Source organism: Ostrinia nubilalis, chromosome 10 (genome assembly GCF_963855985.1).
Source record: "Ostrinia nubilalis chromosome 10, ilOstNubi1.1, whole genome shotgun sequence".
Lineage (NCBI taxonomy): Eukaryota > Metazoa > Arthropoda > Insecta > Lepidoptera > Crambidae > Ostrinia > Ostrinia nubilalis.
The window spans coordinates 6,794,078-6,817,944 of record NC_087097.1 but is presented as its reverse complement, the minus strand read 5'-3'; the positions used below and the strand labels follow the sequence as shown (position 1 = coordinate 6,817,944).

Genomic DNA, 23,867 nt, shown 5'->3' with positions numbered 1-23,867 from the left:
TTTATTGGCTCAATAAATATTTAGGTTTAACTTTTGAATCTAAAGAAAAAAAATAGGCTGAATAGTAACTTATTTCTTTGCTGCAAGGCGGGTTTGACATTTATGCCATTTTGACAGAATTTTTGACGTAGCTGTGTTCCTATTTAAAAAATATGTCTTGTTTTTGTCTCGGCTACTATTCGACGATATTTTATTTGTAACAACAAAGGTGTCCTAAATCGTAAGAAATATTTAAGAGAATCTGCAAACCATTTGCCTCAATGGAACATAGCTAGATGGAGAAGGACGGAGTTCTTTGTTTACTGTAAATTTATTTAACAATTTCAAAAAGAGCTTGTGTGCATGACTCACTCAATTGATCGAAGAGATCATTAATCAATTTAGTGCTACTATCGCAATAATCTTAATTTTCAGATATTCCTGAAGTACTTCTTACCTTTGACTTGGTAATTGTATTTCGAGTTGTAAGTGGAACAAGGAAGGAATGTTTTTTGTGTTTTAAACCATGTCGTCGCCTGCGGAAGAAAGTCCTATTATTAATTCCGATATTGAGAATGATGTGACCAGCAGTCACCGAAATCTCATAGATAATGGACCAGGTTGGTTTGGTTATGTCTTGACAAATATATTACAAAGAATAAGTATTTTCAAGGATGAAACTATGAAAGCGTACTTTTCTTTATATAATAAAAGAATTCGATAACTATGTATTACACACAAACATTATTTAGTTAGATAATTCAAACTACAATGAGTATGCTCTTATTTTTTTATTTTTGATTACAAAATTCAGTGTTGTTTCAGTTGAGGAAACCACAGGATGGATCAAAAGTCGAACTGTGCTGGGTATTATGGGCTTCCTTGGTTTCGCCAATGTGTATGCAATGCGGGTGAACCTATCTGTCGCCATAGTTGCCATGATCAATCAATATTTGAACTTATTTTTTCATAAGTTTCTTGGTATACATCCATGTTGCCAAGTTTGGTTAAAATCTGATTTGCGAGCTCAGTTACTCTTGTGACATGTTTACTGTCTTCATCGACTATGCCTGCTTTTTTTCGTTTCCACCGCTCTGCACTTGAGATTTTAGATCCAGCACCTTGAAAAATTAAAAAAAACTTATTACTCAGTAATATTCAAAATATTTTATGGAAATAATTGAAAACAAATAAGATCCACAAATATTATGTGGCTCAATCAATTTATCAAAATTTTCGACAGAATTTAATTAGAAATAGGTACACAATTAGATTACCAAGACGCTGTAAAGTTTTTGCAATAGTTTCTTTTGGTTTCATATGTTGCAAAATCTCTGTATAGTTGTCTATCAGATTGAATTTCTCCTCTGGTTCTTCTTCATCACTGCTCGATTCATCACCCAGCCCCTTGTTGTCATCATCTTTGTGAACTTTGTATTTATCTTCTGGTCTGCCTTTGATTTTGACCCAGTCTATGTTGTCTAGCCAGCCATCTCTTACTTCCTTTTCTTTCTTCCAATGATAATGTCCTTGGGTATCAAAATGACCTTCTTCAAGTTCTTCCTTCATATTGAATGGCGTTATAGCTATCTGAAAACACACACACTATTATTAACATTTGTTTTACCATATCACTTACAAATAAAGAAGACTAAAGCTGAATTTGTTATGGTTAATACAACTTCAATGAATACAACAAGTCGATGAGATCAAAATAGCACTATGGCCTAATCAGAGCTGATTGATCATTTTGAGTCATATGATTTTTTTTGCCAGAATAAATAAAAAAAATATGTGAAAAAGAAACATTACTCACTTCACCTTCCATCCCTCCAACACCGTCTTCTTCACCTTCGATGTCATCAGCATTGAGAACATTGTTTTTTTCTTCTTCAGCGCCGCTATCTTCTTCATCCGAATCCAAAGAATGCTTTTTTCCTTCTTTCTTGTGGACCACTTGCTCTGCTGTATCGAACGCTTCGGATGCAGATCTTTTAGCCATTTTATTCGGTCGGTACACAGCTTTTACGCGATCTTATTGTAGTTTAGAAATGATTAACAAATTTCATTTATCGAATAGAATTATTGTGAAATAAAACAACACAATTTCAATGTTTGATGATGATCTCGTTAACTGATTTTGACGTTTCATATTTTAACGATTGACTGTCTTCAAGTGTGAAGAAAGTTGTCGGTATGTCGGCGTAGACAGAGAAAATTTTTTCATTGTCTACGGTTGTCGGTGTATATTTTATCGGTAGTTAGCAATAAAAACTTTTTGATTAAAAAAAGCAAAAGTCACAACTAACGTCTGTCATTGTCAAACAAATACGTCAAATTGTCAAATTGTAGAAGAAACACAGAGAAGAAAGTTGTTTTGGTGATTTTTTCTATTGTATTTTTTAACTTTCTGTGAAATTAAAATAAATAATTTGATATTGAATTCCATTATTACTTTGATTTTTCAGATATAAAATTAATGGTATATTTGTAAACGTACAATAAAGCTGCTATATTTATTAAAATTCAAGTGGAAAACCAAGAAACGACGATATGGAACTTTCTAACAATGATCCTAATAAAAAATACCTAAAAAATGACCATATCTTAACGGTCCTCTTATGTGCCATTTCAATTCCACTGTCCATGTCCATGTGGATCATGAATTTAGTTTATTCAAAACTTGTAAGAGACAGTGAAGGACTTGACGGTAAATATAATTTAGCTTTTAACTAATTACATGTCTCATAATCTGTTTACTTTAACATAATATTCCTCTTTTGTTTTTTAGAACCAGTAGTAATATCACCTGCCAGGTGGATGGCTTCATGTTTTATACCCCTTGCAATGGCAGTTTATGGATATAAAAAGAAGAGTGTCAATGTGAGTGGAGCTGTGTTCGGGTTTCTCGTGGGTCTTGTGCTGACTCTGAGTAACTTTTGTTTTCTGGCAGCTCTGTTTACATTCTTTATGACATCATCAAAAGCTACCAAACTTGGGTCACACATTAAAAAGAAAATTGAAGAAGAATTCAAAGAGGGTAAACAAATCTATTTGTTTTCATAGGAATAGCTCACAACACATTAATCTTAATAATATTTTTTGTTTTCTAGGTGGACAAAGGAATTGGATACAAGTACTTTGCAATGGTGGCATGGCAACCCAGCTAGGATTATTGTACTTATTAGATGTTGGTGCATCTGAGAGACCTATAGACTTTGTCAAGGACTACAGAGCCTCCTGGCTTAGTATGGGTGTCCTAGGTAATTCACATATTTTACTAAAATTTAAATTGCATAATTTTGAACTGATTTACTAAAGAAAATATAAATGTTTTACAGGTGTATTTGCATGCTGCAATGGTGATACATGGGCATCTGAATTAGGGACAGTCTTGGCAAAGACTGATCCAATTTTAATAACAACTTTTAAAAAAGTGCCAAAAGGAACAAATGGAGGAGTAACACCAATAGGAATTTTCTTCAGTATTGTTGGAGGATTCATTATTGGAATCTCATACTACTTAGCAATTTTATATTTCTCAGAAAAGGCTACATGGGCAAATTCTCCCCCACAGTGGCCAGTTATTTTGTATGGTGCCCTTGCTGGGTTTGTAGGTAGTGTTATAGATTCAATCATGGGAGCTACAGTGCAATATTCTGGTTGGTATTGTTTATGTAATGTTATTAATAAATTATTAGATTAACAGTATAATATGACACGATGCTTCTTATCTTTTTCAGGATTGGATAAAAATGGCAAGATTGTCTCACATTCCAGCTTAACAACTAAACACATAAGTGGCAGAAATATTTTAGATAACCATAGTGTAAATCTTATTTCCACTGTGGTCATGGGCTTACTTCTACCTACCATGAGTAAATGCTTCTGGCCCATATTTTAAGAAAACAGAAAGGTTGTTTTAAAACTATGCACCACTAACTTGAATTAACCTACAGATAAATCTAAACATTGTAAAGAATAATATCATAGACAACAAATAAATGTGATATTACTATGTTTTTAATTAGTCCTACAAAATATGGTGCTTAGTTCTCATTTTGATGCATTTGTTGAAGAGATTAATAGAACTGTTTGGGTAAAAGAAGATTAAAGTCAAATTACCTGTTTTCTTTATACTGTTGTTTTGTTTTTTTTTGTCTTAATCATAGTCATTGTTAATTTATTTTAGAGTTTTAATGCATTATATAATATATCTAATGCTTTCTATGTACTGACTTAATATTAATGTTGTTTAGGGTGATGGGTGAACTTTGAACGCGTTGACAGTGCAATGTACCATTGTATTAAATGTTGTTTTGCTATTGTGTCTCGTTTTTGCACAGTAAAAGCGTTGGTAAATGTTAAAGAAATATTTTTAAAATTAAATTCTTGTATGGCAGATATTTTTTGTACTTAGTTTTGTTACTTAAATTTTGTAGTATAATAAATGGGAAATATTTTATGTTCTGTTTTTTATTGACTGGCTTAAAAACAGTGTATGGCACAGAATAATATCTAACTATCCTATTCGATAGGGAAAATGAAGTGATCCTGTTTGCGCCGCGCTAGGCTAAATAAAATCACTAACTTTTTAGAACAAATCGTAGGTATAAATCATAAATGTACTCTGTGAATTTAACATTGAAAATTCAGCGGAGATGTGAAATCAACGTAAAAAATGGTATGGTCAATTTATTGGCTCAATAAATATTTAGGTTTAACTTTTGAATCTAAAGAAAAAAAATAGGCTGAATAGTAACTTATTTCTTTGCTGCAAGGCGGGTTTGACATTTATGCCATTTTGACAGAATTTTTGACGTAGCTGTGTTCCTATTTAAAAAATATGTCTTGTTTTTGTCTCGGCTACTATTCGACGATATTTTATTTGTAACAACAAAGGTGTCCTAAATCGTAAGAAATATTTAAGAGAATCTGCAAACCATTTGCCTCAATGGAACATAGCTAGATGGAGAAGGACGGAGTTCTTTGTTTACTGTAAATTTATTTAACAATTTCAAAAAGAGCTTGTGTGCATGACTCACTCAATTGATCGAAGAGATCATTAATCAATTTAGTGCTACTATCGCAATAATCTTAATTTTCAGATATTCCTGAAGTACTTCTTACCTTTGACTTGGTAACTGTATTTCGAGTTGTAAGTGGAACAAGGAAGGAATGTTTTTTGTGTTTTAAACCATGTCGTCGCCTGCGGAAGAAAGTCCTATTATTAATTCCGATATTGAGAATGATGTGACCAGCAGTCACCGAAATCTCATAGATAATGGACCAGGTTGGTTTGGTTATGTCTTGACAAATATATTACAAAGAATAAGTATTTTCAAGGATGAAACTATGAAAGCGTACTTTTCTTTATATAATAAAAGAATTCGATAACTATGTATTACACACAAACATTATTTAGTTAGATAATTCAAACTACAATGAGTATGCTCTTATTTTTTTATTTTTGATTACAAAATTCAGTGTTGTTTCAGTTGAGGAAACCACAGGATGGATCAAAAGTCGAACTGTGCTGGGTATTATGGGCTTCCTTGGTTTCGCCAATGTGTATGCAATGCGGGTGAACCTATCTGTCGCCATAGTTGCCATGATCAACTCCACGGAAGTTCCATCAAACGAGACATTAGACGTCTGCCCGGCCACTACTCCTAGCAACAGCTCTGTTCCAGCTGTAAGATCAATTATTTACATTTTTAAATTACTACTAATTCATTTCCTTCATTGTTATAAATGTAATTAAATGTTTTAAAATTTAATTCACAGAAAACTGGTGACTTTGATTGGACAACTGAACAACAAAGCCTCATTTTAAGTTCATTTTTCTTTGGATATGTTCTTACTCAGGTACCTATACATTTTTTCTGTAACTTATAATTCCGATTCAGTAAAAAACTACTGACAAATTACTAAATACTTCTTTTTCCACCCTTTTTCAGATTCCAGGAGGAAGAATTGCGGAAATATTTGGAGGAAAGCTTGTGTATGGAGTTGGTGTATTACTTACAGCTATTTTCACCATTCTTAGTCCAGTTGCAGCGTTTGTAGACTTCAAATTGTTTATTGTCGTGCGGGTGCTAGAGGGGCTTGGGGAGGGGGTGACATACCCCGCCATGCACGCCATGCTAGCACGGTGGATACCCCCATTGGAGAGGTCAAAGTTTGCTGCTTATGTATATGCTGGTAAGTTCTCAGTATCTAATAGACCTTATCTTATTTACCTATCTCCCTTATCAAGCTTTACAGATAAGCTATGGCTGTAAGGCGAATGCCCGTTTTCATCATCAATCCCTAATTTTTAAGTGACCCCTATGAAAACAAAATTCCTTAGATAGTTATGTGTTACCATAGGGGTCACTTAAGAATTAGGGATTGATGGTAAAAACGGGCGTAAGGCTCTAAAACTTAGTTTCTTTTTTATTCTGGCTATTACACATTGATTTTATAATCAATACTTCTTTTTAGGTTCAAACATAGGCACAGTAATATCATTACCCATATCAGGGTGGCTATGTACCCTGGACTTTGCTCATGGGTGGCCTCTGTGTTTCTACCTGTTTGGCTGCCTTGGTGTCATTTGGTTCATAGCTTGGATGTTTTTGGTCTATGATTCGCCACAGACGCACCCCAGGATATGTCCCAAAGAAATCGAATATATCACAGCTACTATTGGACCTCAGGTATTAAAATTTGATTTTATTTTAAAAGATGCATAACAGAACAACATAATAAAAACATAATGAAAAATTTAAAGTATGAAATAAATATTGGAGATTTTTTTCCAACATCTACATTAATTAACTAGCCATTACATTCATATTATGCTCCCTTTGAGATTCAAACCTGCAACTGCCAGTGTTGCTATGTAGGAAACAAAAGCCCAACATTTGGCTATTTAACTAAGATAATGCTGTACATTATCTATAAACAGAATACCAAAATACCGAAAAGGAAATCAGGAATAATCTTATCTACTACAGAATATAATAAAAACACTATTATATTATTATGATGATGGATCTTATCAGAAATGAAGTTGCGAAATTCACAAGTTTTTAAGTTAAACAATTGGCAGTATGCTAATGTGATGAATAATACAAATCTTATGCATTAAACACTTTGTTGTATTCACTATTTTCGACAAGTTATTTGCAAATAGCATGACGTATTCTTATCTGTTGTAATGTGGGCCGCAGATGTGAATCATGCCACTCTGACCTCACAGCTGTTTACATAATAAGCGCAACTGAGGTACATAGTCGGTACACTCCTAAATAGGCGCGCAAATTAATCGGCATAGAATTGCTGATTGCATGTATGTTAGTCTTCCGTCGCGTGACTCAGCGCGATATCTTATTGTAATAGTAAAAATATATTGTGCTTAATTGAACAATGATGAGCGCATAAATCGCATATCACTCAATAGTTCCATGAATGGAGTAAAGGCCTATTCAAACCTGAGCGATATTCGCTGCCGCTGTGGGTAGAGGTACATAGGTAGACGGTAGCGAAACTAGCGAATACCGCTTAGGTCTGAACAGTATTATTACCGCATACCCATTGGGTTTTCTCTGCCGCAGACGGTAGCGAATACCCCTTAGGTCTGAATAGGCCTTTAGAGTTAGCAATAACTAAGTATAAGTATGTATATGTTACGGTTAATGTGATAAATTGAAAATTATGAATAATCGCCGGTTATTATGAATAATTACCGACAGTTGAGGTAAAAGTAATAAATGAATTACATTTATCAGTGATTATTTAATAATGTAACCTTAGTACTATGAAATACCATAAAATAACAATGGCTCATGTATAGTGCTTGTGTACAGCCACACATTTTGAATATTTTGATATCACATATTAATATAATTTGGCATAATGACTTTGGACTGTTTCTTGCGTAACATTACTTTGCCATAAAGCCCATAACATATTGTTTTGATTTAAAGTGAAAAATAGGTTAAGGTGCGGCAGGGGTGGCCCTTGGGCCACCCCTAAGCCGCCTATTTAGTTTTATACACACATAAATGATCTCATATTAATCACATTTACCAAATCATGCGGTAATTATTCATAATAACCGGCGATTATTCATAATTTTCACATTTATCACTTTGACCGTAACATATACATTTTCGAGTCATGAAAATGCGTCGCACAATCAAATCAAATACGTTTCTTTGTGGAATTAGGTAACAATATAATGTTGCGCGAAATCGCGTTTGCCGATTCACAAGTTGCAAATTCCTCCTTAAATAGTCGTTTGATCTTCTGATAGTATATTTTCTCATCAAAGGTATTGATAGATGCGACCTAGTGCTATCGCTATGTGAACCTAGAGTTCCTGCGTATTCGTGATAAGCTTTAATACATAATATAAAAGAAAAAGGTTGAAACTAATATTCTCATATCATCTAATTTCTTTCCAGGAGGACAAGCCGTCTATGTCTATACCATGGTGTAAATTCTTGACTTGCGTACCGCTTTGGGCCATTCTCATCGCGCAGTGTGGCCAGTCATGGCTGTTCTACACGCAGTTGATAGAGTTGCCCACATACATGAACAATATTCTGCATTACGATATCGTTTCTGTAAGTTTCCATTCATGTGCAGTTCCTTCTGATAAGACATGACACAGGTCAGCCATTATTTGCCAAATTGGGTTTGTTTAACGTTTAAACAGATATTAATCTACCAGACAGGGGTTCATTGCAGTACATTGGCATAGGACTCTGAAACTTAGCTTATTCTTAGTAGTTTGTAATTATGGGTGGTGGTTATATACACTCGCGAGCAAAAGTATGGAATCACCCTATTTGTTATGAATGATGTAAGAACTAAATGACTAATAGAAGATAAATAAAAATGGTACCATTTTAAAGGTAATATTATATACTTTAAATTAATACCATAGATACATTGATAGGCATTCAGTTCTTATGATGGCTCGGAACAAAACACAAGGGGATGATTCCATACTTTACTCGTAAGTACCATAGATCTTACGAGGTTTACAGCTTTTTTAAAGAAAATTACTTATAGTCCCGTTAACCACTCGTGGTAAGCTAAATGTTTGTTACGAGTGGGTTCACACACCACAGCGAAGATCGAACCCGCGTTCCTCGGATCCGACCCGACACCGACACCACTGGGTTATTGTCGCTTTCTAATTTTGTAAAGAAGCCTGTCTCTTCCCTTGTAACACACAATAAATTTATAATTTATTTATTGGTAAAATTTTCAGAACGCCCGATTATCAGCTATCCCTTACCTTACGTCATGGATTGCGGGAATTTTAATTAGTATATTCGCCGATTGGATACTTGTCAAAGGATGGCTGTCGAGGTTGACCAGCATGAAACTCTGGAACACTGTTGGTGAGAAGATACTGTTTATTTGTTATTTTAATAAAAAAAATCATTTTTTTCTTTTAAGTCAATCACTAATGGTTAGGTATTATTGTTTGATCAAAAATACCAACTGTTGGTATTGTTTATCGAGTTATTATTGGATAATTACTGTCGTGTAAACAAAAGTGTAGTACTATAACTATTATTAGCTGATAATAAAATTATCAGTACTTGAGGCATTTTTATTGGTATTTAACCTTAGCACAATTGTATCAATAATAATAACATGTCAATAACAAAAAAAGAGTTCTTACAACGATATGTTAGTCTCATAGCTACATTTATAAATTGTATGTATTTACTTTTATAAATTTAAACGTATCAATGACGTCATAATTCTAATAATATCAACTTTTGCAGCCGCCTTCATCCCAGCTTTCGGGTTACTGGGCATCGCGTGGGCAGGCTGCGACCGTATGGCTGTCATGCTGTTGCTAAGCATCACTTCTGCGTTTGGTGGCGCCGTGTATGCCGGTAAGAAATAGGCCATATTTTCTTATATGTTCTTCTGATTAATTTCGTTGCGGGTCCAATGACAGTTTAACTTTCTCTCGGGACAAACTTGACCTGTACTGGTTGGGTTTTTATGGCGATCAAGCTGTAGATGTGTGCGAACCAGAGATGGGAATAGTCCCGTTTTTGTGTGTCAGTGTCAGGATTATTTCACTGTTTTGTACAATAAATCTATCACTGAACCAGTCACCACGTTTCTGAAGCACTATTTCTCACAAACATCCACAATTTCACTCACGTAAAATCTGAAAATATATCAGTGTTCAAATTTTCAGCGTGCCACTGCGTGTTTCTGAACTGTCAAATAGTTGCAAAAAACGGTTCTGTTTGATGTGACGGCGACAGTATCACGTCAAACAGAACCGTTTTATCACACAGTGTTGCTGCTAGTGACATCTCGCTCGCTCAGTTCTTTGTTGGTCTATTCCGCTAGATATATTAACTTTATGGTTAACCGCTAGAAAAGATGGCGCTGTGTATTTATTGAATATTAATCCGCAGGCAACCAGATGAACCACATCGACCTGTCGCCGCAGTTTGCCGGCACCATGTATGGGATCACGAACGCGGCCAGCAACTTCTGCGGGTTCATGGCGCCCTACGCCATCGGACGCATCATTGGCAAGGACCAGGTCTGTACCATGACCACGAATAACGCCCGTATTCACAAACATTACTATGAGGTCGCACAGTGCGCGTGGACGCACAGGGTGACACACGAACCAATCAGAGAGCTCTATTCAACGCATTTATAACTAAAAACAGGAATAATGCGAATGGAAGCCGTGTAGGCCGATAGGCACCGTGATAAAATCTTATCGACGACAAATGCATTGTCTTATCGCGTAAAATCGATAAAATGGCGCGACAAAAGGTCGTATACTCAGTATAATATAACAATGTCAATTTGTTTCAGCAAACACTTGGACAATGGCGTGTGGTGTTCTACTTGGCCGCGGCCATCGATTTAGGAGCCAATTTGTTCTACTTATTCTTTGCAAGCACAGAAGAACAGGTAAATATTCACTTAATATTAACTTGTATTCCATCGCCCGGTTTTTGATTAAGTGTGAACTAAATATGAAATGCTCATACAACCGGGGGTTAGACGTGGTAGATAAAAGTTAGTTATAGGTCGCCGGTAGCGCCTGGAAGCAGCCAGCGCACGGCTGATCATTGTGGAATCGTATTTCTTTTCGAACATCAGATCTATTCACGTACTAATAAAACCAGTAATTTCGTAACCAAAAATTTGATCCCACAATGTGACCCTATTTAGTGTAAACCACCTGAAAGGAATCCTAACCAACAGAGCCCCTGTTTCAAGAGTGTTAACTTTATCAACTAGAACATAAACACGAAAAAACAATCTTCTTCTTCTGCCTCACCTTATCTCGTTAAGGGGGCTTTCCCAATCATGCGCCGCCATTTGATTCTATCTTGAACGTCTAGTTCGTGGAGTCCCAATACTATCATGACCTTTTGGACATTCGTCATCCAGATGGCTTGAGGTCTTCCTCTTGAAAGAAACGAAAATACTATACTAATTTGAAAATTATAAATAACTTAAAAAAACCGTACTGCCCAAGGGAATTGAACCCACGACTTTTCGCTTGCCGGGCGACTGCTCCTTCATCTGAGCTACTCAGATACTGGATGAACCCGTCAAAATTTTCATACGCTGTTACGGCCAGCGTTTGTTTCATCAATGTTGATGTATTATTATTATTATTGGTTTTTGGGCCTTTATTTGCGCCAACTCGACCAGGTTTGATCTATTGTGGCAGCCCTTGTCTTTAGAGTTCACTGCTTAGTCCCGTTGAGTCTATAAATTTCCAGATTCTTTGGAGCGTGATATCTGCTATCTCATCCGGGTGCATGATGTGTCGCCCGAGATGGATACTTCTTTTGCTCATAAGCGGGAAGCATGAGCAAAGAACATGCATGGCCGTTTCTTCTTCTGTATGGCAGAATCTGCACAGAGTTTCCTCGGTCATGTTCATGTTCGATTTATGTTTGTTTAGTTTGCAGTGGCCGGTCAGTATTCTAGTCACTGCACAGGCTTTGTATCTTTTGAACTTTAGCAGTTCCTTAGTTACTTTGTTGCTATATCCCTGAATGAGTGCTTTTGAGTGTTTTTGTCCCGATGTAGACTTCCACCACTCAATAGCCTCTTGTTTGCAGAGGGCGGTTAGCGTGGTGGCTCGTTGTTTGGTGATGCCACAGAACGGTTCTACGCCGATTTGAGGGTTATCGGCTCCATCTCTGGCGAGTTCATCTGCTACTTCGTTTCCTTCTATATTCGAATGTCCTGGTACCCATGTAAGTGTTACTTTGTTGGTATTTCCCAGTGCATTCAGTGTCTCAGTGCATGTTTGCACCAATTTTGACGTGTATTCGAAGGATTTTAAGGCCAGCAGTGCTGCTTGGCTGTCTGAGTTGATGTAGATGTGTTGATCCTGGAGCTTCCTTTTCAAGTTTATCTCTGCACATTTGTTTATGGCAAAGACCTCGGCTTGGAAGATTGAGGCTTCAGTCCCCATGTTTAGGCTAACTTTGAGCTTAGGCCTCTCTCCGTAGATCCCGCAACCTACATTATTTTCCTTTTTGGATCCGTCCATGTACCAGACATGACTACCTTCCTTAAATGACATTTGGCCTTCTAGCCATTTGTCTCTAGGAGGTATGTTTACGGAATATAGTTTGGTGAAGTTACATTCCGTATGCATGTCGTCACTAGGCATGCACAGAAGTTTGTTTTCAAGTACTGATTCCTTGAGTCTTATCAGATTTTGAGTAGTAGGGAATTTAGTGCAAGAACCCCTCCACTTTGGTATAGAAGGCTCATTTTTGCACCAGTTGTTCTTTGGGTGCTCCTGAGTAGATTTCCGTCGGTAGACATCGGGAGCCCCCCCTGTGGTAGCAGGGGGAGGGGGGGCAAGTTTCCTTCTGCCGCGCTTCACTTTAAGGCCCATATCTTCAAAACTATAGGTATTAGGGCAAGTGTGGTGTCATTTTCGGATAATTAAAGGATGGCGAATTCATTTCTAGAACAAACTTTTTGCCTTTTCATACAAAAAAATAGAAATATTGAGAAAAATTCACAAAAACCGAAAAGTATTATTTTAAATAAACGTCGTTTACTTTTAAACTATTGGAGATAATCTAATAAAAAAAATATGTACTGAAAGCTACATTTACCAGGATTATAAATATATACCATTGTATGGTACTTTTTTCGAAAAAAGTAGGTGAAAAAAATTTTTTCTTCAGGACACAGCGGGCGAATTTTACTGCGCGTCGGAAAAAAATATTTATATTATCCATGAATTCATACTATTTGGTTCATAAGCAAGTAAGAATTATTATTTTAGAATTTATTTAGAGTTCCTGGCACATCAAGCTAACATGATTTGTATTTTTTCTTCAATTAATTTTGAACTCTATGTGTAAGACATAAGGTTGAAAATAGCTTAAATACATTTTAATATTGAAAATATCATAAGAAGAAAGCACTAAATGAAGAACTTGAATTTGTCTAAACGTCTAATGATTATTATTATTTTAATTAACACTTATTTCTACATACTATTGTACCAGTGATTTAACGGAAAGGAAAGTGTGAGGAAAGTGGGGATTGATAATCATAGTACGGGAGATTATTTTTAGCACAAAGGCTTCGGCTGTGACCATTATAGTTGTTTGTTCAGACAGCACCAGCTTCTGCACTACTTCTTGCACTTACATCTCACCATTTTCAGGCAAGCTTCGGCAGCTACGGGCAAATCGGTCCATGTAGGTTCCATGTTGCTATCGACTCTGGTCCACCCCCAACCAGTCGGGTAAAGGGAAGACTGAGTCGGTTGCTTGCAACTGACCCTGATACGCGAACCCCTTGATATACCTACTAAATTTTAAATAACTTGAAAAAATCATAAGGACATAATTACTGCCCTTGATATACTGCCTGTAGCCGATTCTGATACAAAACTGCCTAGGTTTGTGGGCACTTACAGCACTCGTTCATAGTCAAGCATGTAGTAATAGTAGGAGGTACTTGATATAAAACAATGCCAGTGGATTAATATAATAAGTGAGAAAAAATAACAGTGGATTGAGCTAATAAGTGGATAGATCTTGAACAAGGGACGACTAGAAAAGGGGACCAAAATCCCAACAGAGCAGCCTAATCTGGTTTACGGACAACTCCAAGCCAAGATGGTCTTGGGAACGGGAGCGGGCGTCTACTGTAAACACGAACACAGTGAACGTTTAAGGAGGTTTGCTACAGTATTTCAAGCTGAATTCTACGCTATAATTACCTATGTGTGCACTAAAAACAGGGGTGTAAAAAACGCAATATTTACATCCTGAGCCACAGCCAGGCAGCACTCAAACAAAGTCATCGCCTCAGTGAAGGTTGAGTCTAGAATTATTCTAGATGCAATCTTAAAGATGAACAAACTCGGAAGGCATGACAAAGTGTACCTGATGTGGGATACTTGGACATACAAGGATCGAATGCAATGAGAGAGCCGACAATCTAGCGAGACAAGGGTCAGAGACGATACCTATTGTGTCAGAACTGATAGTATCTTTATCTAAAAGCATACCTCATGGCCATAATAATGGCCATATCCAAGAAGCACAGGGCTGAATGGGAAAGCTCCAACGCGATAATAAGCCTCTCCAAATCATTCCTAAAGAGGAACTAAATGACCCTGTCATGGAGAAAACTCATCAAAGGTAAGCCCAAGCAATTACAGGTACGCAAACTGGGGAACAAACCACATGTCCCACAAAATGGGCCTAACAACAGAAGCTCTCGAGCATTTGGAATACATGTAGGGTCCATGAAACACTTAATACTGTAAGGATGTGTCTGCTTGGGTCAGCATATCCGGCATCAGAATACTATTAGCTGGCTTTCACTCAGACGCTTGATTCACCTAACTATTGGATAGGATTTTTTGGATGATAGGGAATAAAAGAATGAAGATCCTAATGGCTCGCTGTGGACTACGCAGTACGCTTAGGTGTGGCCCTACATAAGATAACCCAGGCAGCTTTGTATCAGCATTGGTTACTGGCAGTATATCAAGGGGTCCGCGTATAGGGTCAGTTGCAAGCAACCGACTCAGTCTTCCCTTTACCCGACTGGTTGGGGGTGGACCAGAGTCGATAGCAACATGGAACCTACATGGACCGATTTGCCCGTAGCTGCCGAAGCTTGCCTGAAAATGGTGAGATGTAAGTGCAAGAAATAGTGCAGAAGCTGGTGCTGTCTGAACAAACAACTATAATGGTCACAGCCGAAGCCTTTGTGCTAAAAATAATCTCCCGTACTATGATTATCAATCCCCACTTTCCTCACACTTTCCTTTCCGTTAAATCACTGGTACAATAGTATGTAGAAATAAGTGTTAATTAAAATAATAATAATCATTAGACGTTTAGACAAATTCAAGTTCTTCATTTAGTGCTTTCTTCTTATGATATTTTCAATATTAAAATGTATTTAAGCTATTTTCAACCTTATTTCTTACACATAGAGTTCAAAATTAATTGAAGAAAAAATACAAATCATGTTAGCTTGATGTGCCAGGAACTCTAAATAAATTCTAAAATAATAATCCTTACTTGCTTATGAACCAAATAGTATGAATTCATGGATAATATAAATATTTTTTTCCGACGCGCAGTAAAATTCGCCCGCTGTGTCCTGAAGAAAAATTTTTTTCACCTACTTTTTTCGAAAAAAGTACCATACAATGGTATATATTTATAATCCTGGTAAATGTGGCTTTCAGTACATATTTTTTTTATTAGGTTATCTCCAATAGTTTAAAAGTAAACGACGTTTATTTAAAAAAATACTTTTCGGTTTTTGTGAATTTTTCTCAATATTTCTATTTTTTTGTATGAAAAGGCAAAAAGTTTGTTCTAGAAATGAATTCGCCATCCTTTAATTATCCGAAAATGACACCACACTTGCCCTAATACCTATAGTTTTGAAGATATGGGCCTTAAAGTGAAGCGCGGCAGAAGGAAACTTGCCCCCCCTCCCCCTGCTACCACAGGGGGGGCTCCCGATGTCTACCGACGGAAATCTACTCAGGAGCACCCAAAGAACAACTGGTGCAAAAATGAGCCTTCTATACCAAAGTGGAGGGGTCTCCATACAAATCATTGCACTAAATTCCCTACTAGAGAAGCCCATCTGACTTTCGTGCGGGTGCAGATTCTATATGTGCTCTGCTTGGCTTCTTTTTGCACATGCATATGCAGTGGTATAAGATCCAGCAGAGCATTTAATGCAGCCCCTGGTGTCGTTGATAGTGCTCCAGTTGCTGTGATGCAGGCTAGCCGTTGTAGGCTGCTCAGTTTCTGTATTGTTGTCACTTGGTTGACTTTGCTGCACCAGACGGCAGAGGCATAGGTTATTATCGGTCTCACGACCGCTGTGTACAGCCATAGGGCGATTGCGGGTTTTAGTCCCCATCTTGACCCTGCCATTCGACAACAACTCCACAGAGCCATTTTGGCTTTTTGGATGATGTTGTTTAGGTGAGAATTCCAAGTAAGCTTTTGGTCAAAAGTTACCCCTAGATACTTGGTTTCGCTTGAGAAAAGAAGAGTCTTTCCATTTAACTTCTTTTTTTATTATATAAAACTAGCTGACCCGGCGAACTTTGTTCCGCCTTAATGGCAATCAATAACGGGATAAAAAGTATCCTATGTCCTTCTCCTGGCTCTAAACTACCTCCCTGACAATTTTCAGCTAAATCGGTTCAGCCGTTCTTGAGTTATAAGTGGAGTAACTAACACGACTTTCTTTTATATATATAGATTTATGTTGATGTATACCTACCCTTAAAGATCTAACAGAAATATTGTTGCAAATACTATACTATACCTATTTGTTTCAGGATTGGTCGCGACCAGACAACGACGACATGACTGCGTCTGCCCCTGTGGAGAGCATCCTGTTCCCGGAGTCCTAGGGCTCGCGCCCGCCGCCCGCGGCCCCCGCTACGCGCACCTGTAGCGTATAGCGACACGCTGTGCTTGCGTGCAACGTACGCGACACTTACGTGTAGCGTGCAACGTACGCGACGCTTGCGTGTAACGCGGAACTTACGTGTCGCATCGTTCCAACTTAACGTACGTATATGAAATTCCAGTGCAGCATAAACGTGGAACGTACGACACTTACGTGTAGCGTGCATAGTTTTTATTGCTAAAACGTATTTACATTTATAAAATTCCAGTGCAGCGTGCTACGTACGCGACACTTACATGTAGCGTGCAGCGTATGGTACACTTATGTGTATCTAAACGTACGTATGTCAAATTCCAGTGTAGCGTGCAATATGCGCTAAACATCGCGTACAAAACATTAATTCTGTAACGTAAATGCATGTTACTTTTTGATGTAAGTGTAATAAGATGTACGCGTGCAGCGTAAAAAGTACGCGACGCGTAGATTTAACAAGCAGCACGCGATGTAACTGACATTCGTGTGTAGAGTCGTGGTAGCGTTCAATGTGCGGAAATGTTCCTTGTTGATGCATCGTATGAAACACTCATTGTACATTTACCTGTGAGGACGTGTAACGTGTAGCGCCCGCGGGCGGGGTCTATTACGATTGGTCGCTTTGATATTCTCAATAAAACATCTAATTTGAAGCGAAGCTAAAAAGGCTGTAAGCAAACAAAGCCATTAAAGAAGCCTAAAAATAGGTATCCTACTTCACTGAAAAAGTTTTTAATCAACTGATCTCTAAAATTCAAACTTGTCAGATATTGATAATATTTTTATACACATAGTTTGTGTTTTGGTAGAACATAAAATCCGTTCTATCTGATAAAGTGTGCGGACCTATTTTTTTTATTTTAATTAATATTATCCAGTAACATACAAATCATGTATGATTTAGTCCTCTTAATTAAGCGATATCCGATATTTGGGTGTTTTGGAAACGAAATGCCGCAGTCGCTATGGTATAGATAGACTGTTAGCAAACTTAAAGTATTTGTATAAGAACTGTACGAAAAAGACTTGTAAGTTCTGCATAGCCAATAGACCCCTGGAAAAAGTTACTTCAATATTTATAAAATTGTATGTTAATAAAACATTCCTTCATTTTACATTACGAACTTTTTAGATTGATCCAATCGTTTCAATGTTTTCTCATCCGGGGCCACTTGATTGAAGTATATATCAACGCTCAAAACTTGATTCAATCTCAAGTAAAGATTCTGTTTTTTGATTGGTCTAACTACTGAAAATAAAGAAACGAATCTGTGTTTCGTTTGAAAAAAACTTTGAGCGTAATTTCGTGTTAAGAGACTATCCCTTTATTTTTAACACTGCAGTACACGCGCCCCTTTTTGAATACACGCGCGGCCTACTCTGGTAAGCCAATTTAAAATCACTGTAAATCAGTTTATAATCAAATTATGAATAGAATTACTATGTGAATGATAAAAGTGTTTATTATAGTTATTTTATAATCAAAGTTTCTTTATATAACTATTTGGGATCAAACATTATAAACAGATTTAAAAGTTGTAAATTTTTTGGACCAAAATTGCACTCTGAGACCAATGTTAACAAAAACAATTTGACTGAAAAAATATGATTAGTTTTTTATCTGTCATAGTATTCATGACTTTCTACTGCCTGGTACACGGTGTAAATCCATTTGTTACAAGTCTTTCATAATTTTTTTGTCGAGTGATTTCGGGCTTTTGTGTAGACCTGTGGTTTTGACGGCCAATTTTAGAAAAGTGCGCAGACTCTAGCGACCCAAGCTTTACTGGCTTACTGACAAATTTAGTAAACGAGGCTTTCCTGGAATGCCAGCTCTCTGGCGCAAGTTTTCAAAAAGTTATAGCGTAAAATGTTACCCTGGTCTACTATAGTAGTCCGCGCGTGTACTCTAGTGTTAAGGCTATATTTCACCGGGACACCATGGCGGCGCAACCAGTCGCCGGCTACCAACAAAATGTATACAGCTCTATAGAAAGTTACTCACCTGGTGTCCGTTTGGTTGCGCAAAGCGCTGAATACATTTTGTTGGTAGCCGGCGACTGGTTGCGCTGCCATGGTATCCCGGTGAAATATAGCCCTAAATGTCGCCAAAGGGTAAACTATTGATCAAAATCGAGTAATAGTTCGATTAGCTAACTCGAAATTATGCTACTTCTTGTAGACTTTATTAAACGTTGGTTGGATGGATTTTAAACGTTCATTTTCACGCACAATATTCCTTATAAACACTGGTTAAAATGTTGCAAATACAAGTAACTTTTCTATCCACATTTTTATTTTTTTAACCTTAAGACATGGGAATACTGTTAAAAATATGGCGGAAACTATATTCCCACTGTCATATAAAGGGTTAATATAAGAAAGTATTCGTTACTTTTAAAATCAATTACTTAACCTATTGCGTACCATTGTTATGAAATGTATATTTTAGTAAAATACATTTACCTACTTTTGTACATTTAATGTTAACTATAACATTATTATTTATCGATTAATCTATTATTTAACAGTAATTTAATAAGTGTAGTAGAGAAATTACAAAGGAAAACATATTAAAAGCCCAATGTGATAAATGTGGAGTTAATATTTTTATAAATGTAATCCAAATAATTAGTAATATTATAGGTTCGAATTATAATAAAAGCAATGAACTTACTCGTGTTAAGTAGGTCACATCTATGGTGCTTAACAACAATAAATACCTGCATGTATTCTTATTGCTATTGAATTATCCAAATTGGCCAAAGATTCACCATTTCCATCTTTTAAATACACAATTTAAGATCCCCTACGCACTAAGCAGCTTGGCTTCGAAAGATTTAAAAAAAGTATGTTAATTACAATGGTTGCTGCCTAGTGCGTTGGTGCCTTAATTGTATGCACACTAATACAATCTTTTGCTGAAATAAAGAGGTTCTCTCTATTTGTAAACATTAAAAAAGCGTTTTATAAATAATCTGTATCGTAAATGAATTTAACTTACTACGATTTTAAAACGTAAAATCTATTATTAAATTTTTACAACATACAATTTTAAAAGCGGAATACTTAAATCTGTAGTTGTAGAGACAACTCATCAATGCAATGTGTGTAATACACATGACTGTAGTTTTTAAAGATATCTTATTTTTAGCAAAGTTCCTTAGGGTGGATTCAACCAAACAAGAGTAAATAAATATTAATCTCAGAATAAATCGTCAGTTTTGACATATTTCCCATACTGAAACTGTCAATGTGCCAGTTATACCAGGAGTTCTTCTCGGATAAAAGTTTGGTCGAATCGGGCCTTAATATCTTTGTTGCGATTGTAAGCCCACGTTCGTGCGAACTTTTTTGCAATATCTTTGACACGCTTTATTTTTATAATTTTACAAAAATATCTTAAATAGCAATTCGTCAATTATTCCTTTATGTGTTCATCCGTAAAGCCGTCTCGAGTATTATTTGCTTGGTGGCAATTTTTCTTCAACGTTTTTTGTGTACCCTTGGGAACGAGGCCTTATAGCAATAAAGGTTACAGATGACTGCACATCGAGGAAAACTTATGCATCTTATGCAGTTGCATTTGGTGCTAATTTGCAATAAACATCCGTAGTCTGATGTGCTGTCGACTGTACATTTACATTGCCGTGTGGCGTGTGCGGGGCGTGTGACATTTATGTACTAGCCTTTGCCACGGCTTTGCCTGTGTGAAGCTCAGTTTGTCACAGATCGTTATAAATTATAGCCTATATGTTATTTTGATGTATAAACAAGTAAACTGTAAAGTTTCATCAAAATCCGTTCAGTTGTTTTTGCGTGAAAGAGAAACAAAAATCCATAATTACAAACTTTTGGTACAGATAACATAATACTAGTCTTTTTTAAGATGAGAATGCTGAAAGGCCCGGGTACCCCGGTTTTGTACATATTTCGAACGCCGTGCACGTGGCGTATCACATAGCAAATTGAACATACCGTATATGTATTCCATAAAACTGTTTACTGTATCATTTTCATGATTTCGTTTTATTATAGCTCAATGTCTTTCCATTATAATTATAGTTAGTCTAATTTAAAAATATTCGGTGGTTATTTAAACACCTACCACTTAAGAATTTACTAATGATTCCAACATCGTTTTAATTTGTTTACTTAATTGCATATTTTTAATAATCAGGCAGTATTCGTTTGTGATTAATTGTTTTAAATATCACATATTTTATTATGATGTTATTCTTATCAGTGAATGCGATTTGAGTTTTTCTGATCCGCGTATATGAATACTTAATTTTTAATTTGTAATAGATGCATGGAAGAATTATGTAAGTGTAATGGAAGTCACATACATGTATTAACAAGTATTGTCTGTTAGACATCAAATTATACAGAGTACACATCCTATTTGATTTTAAATAGACCGATCACATGACATGAAAAAATCGAGAGTCGCATGAGTAGTTTTCTTGCCTTCATTTATTAGTAAGATGCATTCCTGAGATGTCCATACCTTGTCTCTTACTTGGAGCTTCTATTTGATATCGAATATGATGTGTTTACTCTATTCTACATTTATGTTATAGGTGCGATTCGATTTTAATGTAAAGTCGAAATGTTATGTACAATCGAATGTATGTGACTGCTCGTATTTTGTTATTCAGTAATACGTTATACTCGTAGAATCTCTGAATTTATTTAAAAGCTATGAAATCCAATAATTACTTTAAAAATAAAATACAATAAATTCCCACATAAGTGGCTGTGCTATGTTTGTTTTGCTGTGATTATTGGTATGACACAATGCTATAAGTAATTTGACATTAACTATAAGTATAGTTTAAAATAAATCAGTGTTTAATCCAAGTTATGTATATTTTTGTAGCGAAATAAAAATTTCATATTACAAAATAAAGAGTATTATTTGGAGCCCGGCTCTCTGAATTTACATAAACAAATTATTAAAACGCGTCGGACCAGAGTGATTTTAAAAGGGTAACCTTCAATAATGACCGCTTATACACGTGCGTATTTTCTGCTCAAATGCCAACGCAATTTGTCGGTAAGAGATTATTTGTATTACGTATTTCTTGTAATGTTACTGTGTTTTGTAAAGATTATTACGAAAAAGCTGAGCGTTTTTTGTTGAGAATCATTGATCTGTTTGTCAAAAATTGCTGGAAGTGCTAATACAGGATACCCTTATTTTGTATTTATTATTATGTATAAAGTAATTTACTAGTAGGTTTCAGATGATACTCGAAAGTAACTACACAAATAACGGACTTTGTATACTTAACTGAGTTCAGGATATTCAGATCCAATTTTTTATTCACTAATTTGTGTGTGGCACTTTCCAAAAACTGAACTGTTTGCCAAGTGAGTCTTTTTTCATAACCATTAGAGGATTTGTTGAGATAAAATGTGGCAAAAATAAATTGAGGTATTTTTTTGTTCTCAAGCCCATTGCGTTGGAATTCATGTCGGGATATTATACTGCAACACGACAAGTATACTTTGTATCTTCTGTAGATACAGTATTTAGCTCTGATGATTTTCGGTGCGTGCATCCAAGCGTTTCCGGCGTTTTAAAACGTTCGTGTGAAGTCGACGTCGACGCGTTAGTTTTTTGCGGCTCCTAACTTCGCTCGTTTCGGCGAGAAAATTATTACTTGCGGGCAAAATAAGGGTGCAGACGAAATGCGCCGTCAATCTTTACACTATCGGCGGTTGGCGCGGCGCATAATTGCCTGTGTGAACGACCGCGTCAATACTAATATTTGTTTTCGCCCCGGAGAGTGTTTTTTGTACACTACGGTAACGTTTATCATGTAACGAGGTGGCTCGCCATATAATTATGACAGTCCTCGATTTTCAAGTGGACGCTACAAAAAAACGCAGGTGCGATTCTTCGCTCCCCCGATGTCGCAATCACGCACTCATCATTCTGTACTGATTAGAATTTAAATAAGGGGTACAGTTTGTTAAAACACTAGGTGTTGGTCGAAAATCCTGAATTGCAAATCGAGGCATCGGAAAACATGTGGCTGCAAGCTTGTATTTGCAGGAGAACATGAGGCAGCTTAATGTGTTTTAAACTTTCATGGTCACTAACAACTGAATTAATTATCGGGATTTATACCGTGTAACCTTTTTGAAGGAGAGAGGTAGGTGGGTAATTGAGTTTCTGATATTTTGGCTCAGTTGCATACACGCCATCATCGCGAATCGAAAAAATATTATGAACCTTGTGCACGTAGTCATTTATGTAGGTAAGTTTTTATGAAAAGTAGGTATTATGATTAGACATAATATGAAACAGTTTATCGTTTTACAGAGTGATTAGGCGCAAAGAGAAAAGGATAATTAAGCTGTAAAACTAAAATGTTTTAAGTTTTTTGCCATATTTTTTTCTATTTTCCAAACATGCTTCGACAAATTTACTCTTACCCAAGAACCGTTATCCCCTTTGATGCAAACAACGCAAATATCGGCTTTACAACAGAAACTTTAAAAGGCCACCGCCATAAACGAGCCGTTAGCATTGTCCCCGTGCGCCGGCGCAGCGCCTTTGGCGGCGCGATCGTTTTGGGAACTTATCACAGATCGCCATAGCCGACGGCCTTCGCACCCAAATTGACGGGTTGAGGATGATAGTGAAAAGCACAAAGGCGGACTGTTTGCCAAACAACTGCGAAATACTTTGTACAGTTAATTGCAAGGGTTCGCCAATAACAACCATTGTCCAAAACTCTTTTCGTTGTTCACGTGTTTTACAACGTAGCAGAAAGGTTTGGGTTGTTTTATGCATTTCTTTGGTTTATCTGCAATAAAACACGAAAAGGGGCGGCGGCAAATAATATGGGTAATGATGTTCCTTAAAAAACATACACATTTAAGGTTCCATG

The 23,867-nt window shown here is 36.5% G+C and overlaps 3 protein-coding genes across 7 annotated transcripts; 2 read left to right on the top strand and 1 right to left on the bottom strand.

Moving 5' to 3' along the window:
- The first annotated feature begins 213 nt into the window (after positions 1-213).
- Positions 214-4,444, top strand: LOC135075755 (transmembrane protein 19-like). Of its 3 annotated transcripts, XM_063970232.1 has the most exons (7): positions 214-304; positions 415-599; positions 2,448-2,689; positions 2,771-3,019; positions 3,093-3,242; positions 3,321-3,641; positions 3,723-4,444. In XM_063970232.1, the coding sequence occupies exons 3-7, from the start codon at positions 2,533-2,535 to the stop codon at positions 3,881-3,883; spliced, it is 1,038 nt and encodes a 345-aa protein (XP_063826302.1). In that variant the 5' UTR covers positions 214-304; positions 415-599; positions 2,448-2,532; the 3' UTR covers positions 3,884-4,444. The 3 variants fall into 3 exon arrangements, with proteins under 3 accessions (XP_063826302.1, XP_063826303.1, XP_063826304.1); XM_063970233.1 differs by lacking the exons at positions 214-304; positions 415-599 and adding an exon at positions 2,276-2,359; XM_063970234.1 differs by lacking the exons at positions 214-304; positions 415-599 and having other exon boundaries at positions 2,366-2,689.
- Positions 756-2,118, bottom strand: LOC135075756 (CD2 antigen cytoplasmic tail-binding protein 2 homolog). Its single transcript, XM_063970235.1, has 3 exons — positions 1,796-2,118; positions 1,257-1,569; positions 756-1,100 (listed from the first exon to the last, which is right to left on the bottom strand). Exons 1-3 carry the CDS (start codon positions 1,979-1,981, stop codon positions 922-924), a joined length of 678 nt encoding a protein of 225 aa, XP_063826305.1. The 5' UTR covers positions 1,982-2,118; the 3' UTR covers positions 756-921.
- Positions 4,445-4,818: 374 nt separating the features above from the next.
- LOC135075754 (putative inorganic phosphate cotransporter) lies at positions 4,819-22,158 on the top strand. 3 transcript variants are annotated; one of them, XM_063970231.1, is made up of 12 exons: positions 4,819-4,893; positions 5,088-5,272; positions 5,478-5,674; positions 5,767-5,847; positions 5,940-6,183; positions 6,466-6,680; positions 8,433-8,594; positions 9,248-9,380; positions 9,774-9,887; positions 10,428-10,558; positions 10,843-10,941; positions 16,856-22,158. In XM_063970231.1, exons 2-12 carry the CDS (start codon positions 5,179-5,181, stop codon positions 16,928-16,930), a joined length of 1,545 nt encoding a protein of 514 aa, XP_063826301.1. In that variant the 5' UTR covers positions 4,819-4,893; positions 5,088-5,178; the 3' UTR covers positions 16,931-22,158. The 3 variants fall into 3 exon arrangements, with proteins under 3 accessions (XP_063826301.1, XP_063826299.1, XP_063826300.1); XM_063970229.1 differs by having other exon boundaries at positions 4,887-4,977; XM_063970230.1 differs by lacking the exon at positions 4,819-4,893 and having other exon boundaries at positions 4,984-5,272.
- The last annotated feature ends 1,709 nt before the right edge of the window (positions 22,159-23,867 follow it).